The sequence below is a fragment of the Apis dorsata genome, unplaced genomic scaffold (genome assembly GCF_000469605.1).
Source record: "Apis dorsata unplaced genomic scaffold, Apis dorsata 1.3 scaffold_371, whole genome shotgun sequence".
Lineage (NCBI taxonomy): Eukaryota > Metazoa > Arthropoda > Insecta > Hymenoptera > Apidae > Apis > Apis dorsata.
In genome coordinates, this window is record NW_006263635.1 from 138,682 (window position 1) to 143,740 (window position 5,059).

General features: G+C 35.4%; 1 protein-coding gene across 1 annotated transcript in view; it reads left to right on the forward strand.

Annotated features, from left to right (window-relative positions):
• The window catches only part of LOC102681688 (protein groucho-like), a 63,031-nt gene that overhangs the window by 26,209 nt on the left and 31,763 nt on the right, over positions 1 to 5,059 (forward strand). Inside the window, exon 3 of the mRNA XM_006618739.2 lies at positions 1,348 to 1,411. Within this exon, the coding sequence (XP_006618802.1) occupies positions 1,348 to 1,411 (64 nt within the window). The remainder of the gene's footprint in view (positions 1 to 1,347; positions 1,412 to 5,059) is intronic.

Consider the following 5,059-nt stretch of genomic DNA (forward strand, 5'->3'; position numbering starts at 1 on the left):
TGCAGTTCGATGATGCGGGTTGTAAGAAAAAGAGATGATAAGGCTTCGGTCGTACGAATATTTCAAACGTCGTCTCGAATATATCGCGATACGTGCACGCGAGAACGTATGATGTACGGTCCGTTTAGCGTGGATGGTATAACCAACGGTAGAGTGATTCTGTAATCAAAGATGAATGAGAGATGTAGAGAGGTAAAAATTTGTTGATACGAGAAAGTTTGAGTTTGAGGAGAAAATTTTTGTCAAAAATAGAACGGCGAAAAATTATCGTATATACGTTTTTAAATTTCAAGTTTACGAACGATTTCTAAAATTCAAAGCTTTCGATTATTCGAAATTTTTAACGAAAGTATCGATTAATATTTACTACACTTTTCTATCTGAGAAAAAATGCAATTAAATATTATCGATATTAAATATTATCATTCTCTTTTTTTCTATCGATGTATGATCAACGACGGTACGTTTATTGAAAATTTTATAGAATTCATATAGATGCACCTGTGCAAAGAACTTTTAAGCTTAATTTTTTCCAAATAACTTGTATCATCGTATTATCTTATCTATATCTTTTATTCCTTTTTTTTTACCCGTAGACTCGCTATATTCTCGGTTATACTTATTATTTATTGCAGGACATATTGATGATTCTTGAAAGAGGAATTGATTGGGGAGGAAGAGAATGCGGCATAAATAGGTATCGCGTGTACATTACGTATGCATAATCGACGACAATTAATATCAACGTTAATATTAATATTATGCAAACCTGATGGGGATTAAGATCACGGTTGCTCGAATTTAACCCTTTGATCTATAACATGAGCAGGTGTGAATATAAATGATACAAGATATTTATGTTAAGTCATATATACTCGAAACTTGCAATTTTAAAATTTATAATTGAAGACTGAAGGGAATAAGAATAATTTTTTTATAAAAAGATCAGCATCAAACTTTGTTCCTTGGATTATCATACTCTTAGAACAAAGATTATATTTTAACGGTATAAAAAAAATGCTACATATATTTCATAACAATTTTTCCCTTTGCAATTTAATTCCTCAATTATTGAATATTGCATATGGCGAATGAACATTTTGTTCATTTTAATGATACACCACACTGTTAATCCGATATTCCAAGATATTTCCTTTGCAAATCTCAAAACAGAATCGAGCATTAAAGGCTTAACGTGATTTGACCGCCACTCGACACACAATACACCCTCGCACACTAACACTTCATCCTTCATAGTATAAGATAAAGAGGAACATACGATCGTACTAAAATCATTTAATCTCTTCTCTCCACTCTCTCTCTTTCTCTCTCTCTCTCTGTTCACAGCTTGAAGCTCGAGTGCGAGAAATTGGCCACGGAGAAGATCGAGATTCAGCGACATTACGTGATGGTAAGGAATTACCATTCCGTAGCACTAATTCCGGTTAAGTCTGTGCTTCCTTTCCACCTCTCTCTCTCTCTGTCTCTCCACACCTATATACCCCTAGTAAAGTTTCTCTCAGCTATCTGTCTCGCTCTTGCCCCCGATATCACAGTCTCTCTCTCTCTCTCTCTCACGCTCGCCCATTTTCCGTATCCAGGATAATCATGCTTGCTCGACCGCTAAACCACCTCGGCTTCTTAGCATTAATTGCATCCTCGCCGCACCGACTTTACATTGGCCTGTTACACCGCGCGCATCTCCCCTGTTCAGGTATATACACAGAGACATGGACAGGCAAAGACGGGCCACGTGTTCGCTCGTGTATCTGTATATTTATCTTGCGCACCTACTGTGCATAGCTAATGATCGTAAGAGAGCAGAGGTTCTCATCGATTTCTCATCGGGAAGCGTTCTATCATCTGGAAACAGAGTTTAAAAAGTAACTAAGTTAATTTCGAATAAAGTTATTGTTTATTATAAACGCTTAAATAATATTTATTAGCTATTATAATCTCGGTTATTCGCAATTATTATGCTTTGAACGATAAATTATGGAAGTAATTATAGCTATAAAATTTTGTCTGGAAACATCTCCAGGATTGACAGAGATACTTATTCGTTCATATACATCATTTCATTTATTTCTTCTATGGAAATAATTTTTCTGATAAATCATTTTTATCAATGGATTTATAAACAGCCGCTTTGTAAAATGCGGTGACATATTTTCAACATTTCTGAAAGTTAAAAAAGTTAAAAATACAGTAAAAAGAACCTCACCATCCTCATCTTTCATCCATATTCTTTTCTTGAATATTTAGAAAATTAAACTTCTATTCTACTCTATTATATTGAATGCTTGCTTTTGCATTGATCGTAATTTTCGTCTCTTCATCGACAATTCAATATAAAAACCACGTAAAAGCACGATATATACTTAAAGAACATATACCGGTTACGGTGTTCACCGACGAGAATATACAATGACCCGTCTTCGGATACCTAATGACAAAGTAATACGAGAGCGATATAACGGCGCGCGAGCAATGCTGAAGGATAATGTAGTTGCCCTGGTTGGCTTGTATAACCGAATGCTTTCCAACGATCGACCGCCGTAAACCAGTCTAATTATACCGATCCGCGTGTCCCGCGAGGAAATCCGAGCCGCGCTCGCCCGCCGCACGCAAGATGGGATTTATTGCCGGGCGTTTTCATGGTAAATGCCCCGCAGTTAACCCTCGCAAAATTGGACTGCGTGCGTGTATAGGGAGGGAGCTGGTTTATACGGAGTGGGAGTGGAAGTTTATCGTTGTCCCGGTGACATAATTAATCGACGTTGATATCGTATCGCTTATTTGGGACGTTGGAAAGAATCGGTCGTGTTAATTCGAGATATTTCGCTTCTCCAAAGTTAGAAAGTGGTTTCTGGAAGTGTGTGTTGGGAAGATTTATTTTCCTATATCCCTTTTTTTAATGGATTTTGATCGAGTTTTCTTCTTCCATTTTTTTCACGTTGTAAATTAATTCATGTTGGGTTATTCGCGAAAAATATTCCGTTTCGAATTATTATTTTTGTCGCGTTAATTCGAAATGTTTCGGTTCTCGGAAGTAAGAAGGATAAGAAATCGATGTTAGAAAGTTTTGGAAATGCGTTTTATAATTTTTTTTACATTGTAAACTAATTATTTTGAACGGTGGGGGAAAAAATCGGTTTCGATATTTTTGCCGTGTTAATTCGAAATGTTTCGGTGCTCGGAAGTAAGAAGGATAAGAAATCGATGTTAGAAAGTTTTGGAAATGCGTTTTATAATTTTTTTTACATTGTAAACTAATTTATTTTAGATTATTTTGAACGTTGGGGGAAAAAATCGGTTTCGATATTTTTTTCGCGTTAATTCGAAATGTTTCGGTTCTCGGAAGTAAGAAAAATAAGAAGTCGATGCTAGAAAATTTTGGAAACCCGTTTTGAATGAATTTTTAAAAATTTTTTTACGTTGTAAACTAATTTATTTTAGGTTATTTGGAACGTTGGAGGGAAAAATCGGTTTCGATTATTTTTGCCGCGTTAATTCGAAATGTTTCGGTTCTCGGAAGTAAGAAGGATAAGAAATCGATGTTAGAAAGTTTTGGCAATGCGTTTTATAATTTTTTTTACACTGTAAACTAATTTATTTTAGATTAGTTTGAACGTTGGGGGAAAAAATCGGTTTCGATTATTTTTGCCGCGTTAATTCGAAATGTTTCGGTTCTCGGAAGTAAGAAGAATAAGAAGTCGATGTTAGAAAATTTTGGAAACCCGTTTTGAATGAATTTTTAAAAATTTTTTTACGTTGTAAACTAATTTATTTTGGGTTATTTGGAACGTTGGGGGAAAAAATCGGTTTCGATTATTTTTGTCGCGTCAATATTCGAAATGTTTCGTCTCGTCGGAAGTGAGAAAAGAGGATTGGATGTTGAAAGCCTTTTCTACAAGGTTTTCTTTTAATAGATTGCTTTGGTCAAGTTTTCTTTTCTTCTAATTTTTTTTCACATTGTAAACCAATTTATTTTAGTTTCTACTTTAGATAGAAACTTTACATAGAATATTTACATGCAGGCGGAGTTCATGTTAGCAAGTTTACGAGTAAGAAAACAACTATAACGTGTTCCTCTATTAATTCTGAGGTATTATGTGTACGTAATACAGACAACCGCATGCCTTGCGCGTTTTTTTTATTTCATCCATTTCCAAGAAATTGTTACGTTTATTATTTATGTTTCCTCATAATTTTCTGTTGCACGTTAAAATCTAAGACTATTCAGTAGCAAGTTTGAACTTGTTTCAAGTGGTTTCTCTTGGCTAATAAAATTATGTTTTTCATCCATCTCAATTAGTTTTAGTACAGGATTCTTCCGCATAATATTGACAAGTTCATCGATATAAAAACTCACGTGTATTAATGTTTCCAATCTTCCTCCAAAAAAATTCATACTTCCTTATCCACTTTCTAACGATATTTTCACTCGTATCGGAATTCAGACTTTAAAAATCGCATATATACCAACAAAGAATTGCAAGAATATAATCTTCCAATCTTCCTCCAAAAATGTTTCGAAAAAAATTCATACTTCCTTATCCACTTTCTAACGAAATCTTCGAATATATACCAACAAAGAATTGCAAGAATATAATCTTCCAATCTTCCTCCAAAAATGTTTCGAGAAAAATTCATACTTATCCATTTTCTAACGATATTTTCACTCGTATCCGAATTCAGACTTTAAAAATTATATACGAAGAAAGAATTGGAAGAATAAAATAATACGTCTTGTTCGAGATAGGTGAATATACTAATTTATCGTTGTCCCTTACTCACGGCTTGATATGGTGTTCCTCCTCGGGTCCTGTTTTTCCCTCGGACACTCGGATAAGAGGGAGTGCCTCCCTCGTCTCCCCTTTCTTGCCGCTGTTGCACGGGCCGTTGTACAGACTTAATTGGCGCGGAGGCGACTAGTTTAAACACGATTAATCAAGCGAACGAGCCAACACGGGCGTGGAGGAAGTCGGCTCGGGGAGGGGGAGGGGGCAGAAAGAGAGAGAGAGAGAGAGAGAGAGAGAACTCCACGGAGATTTAT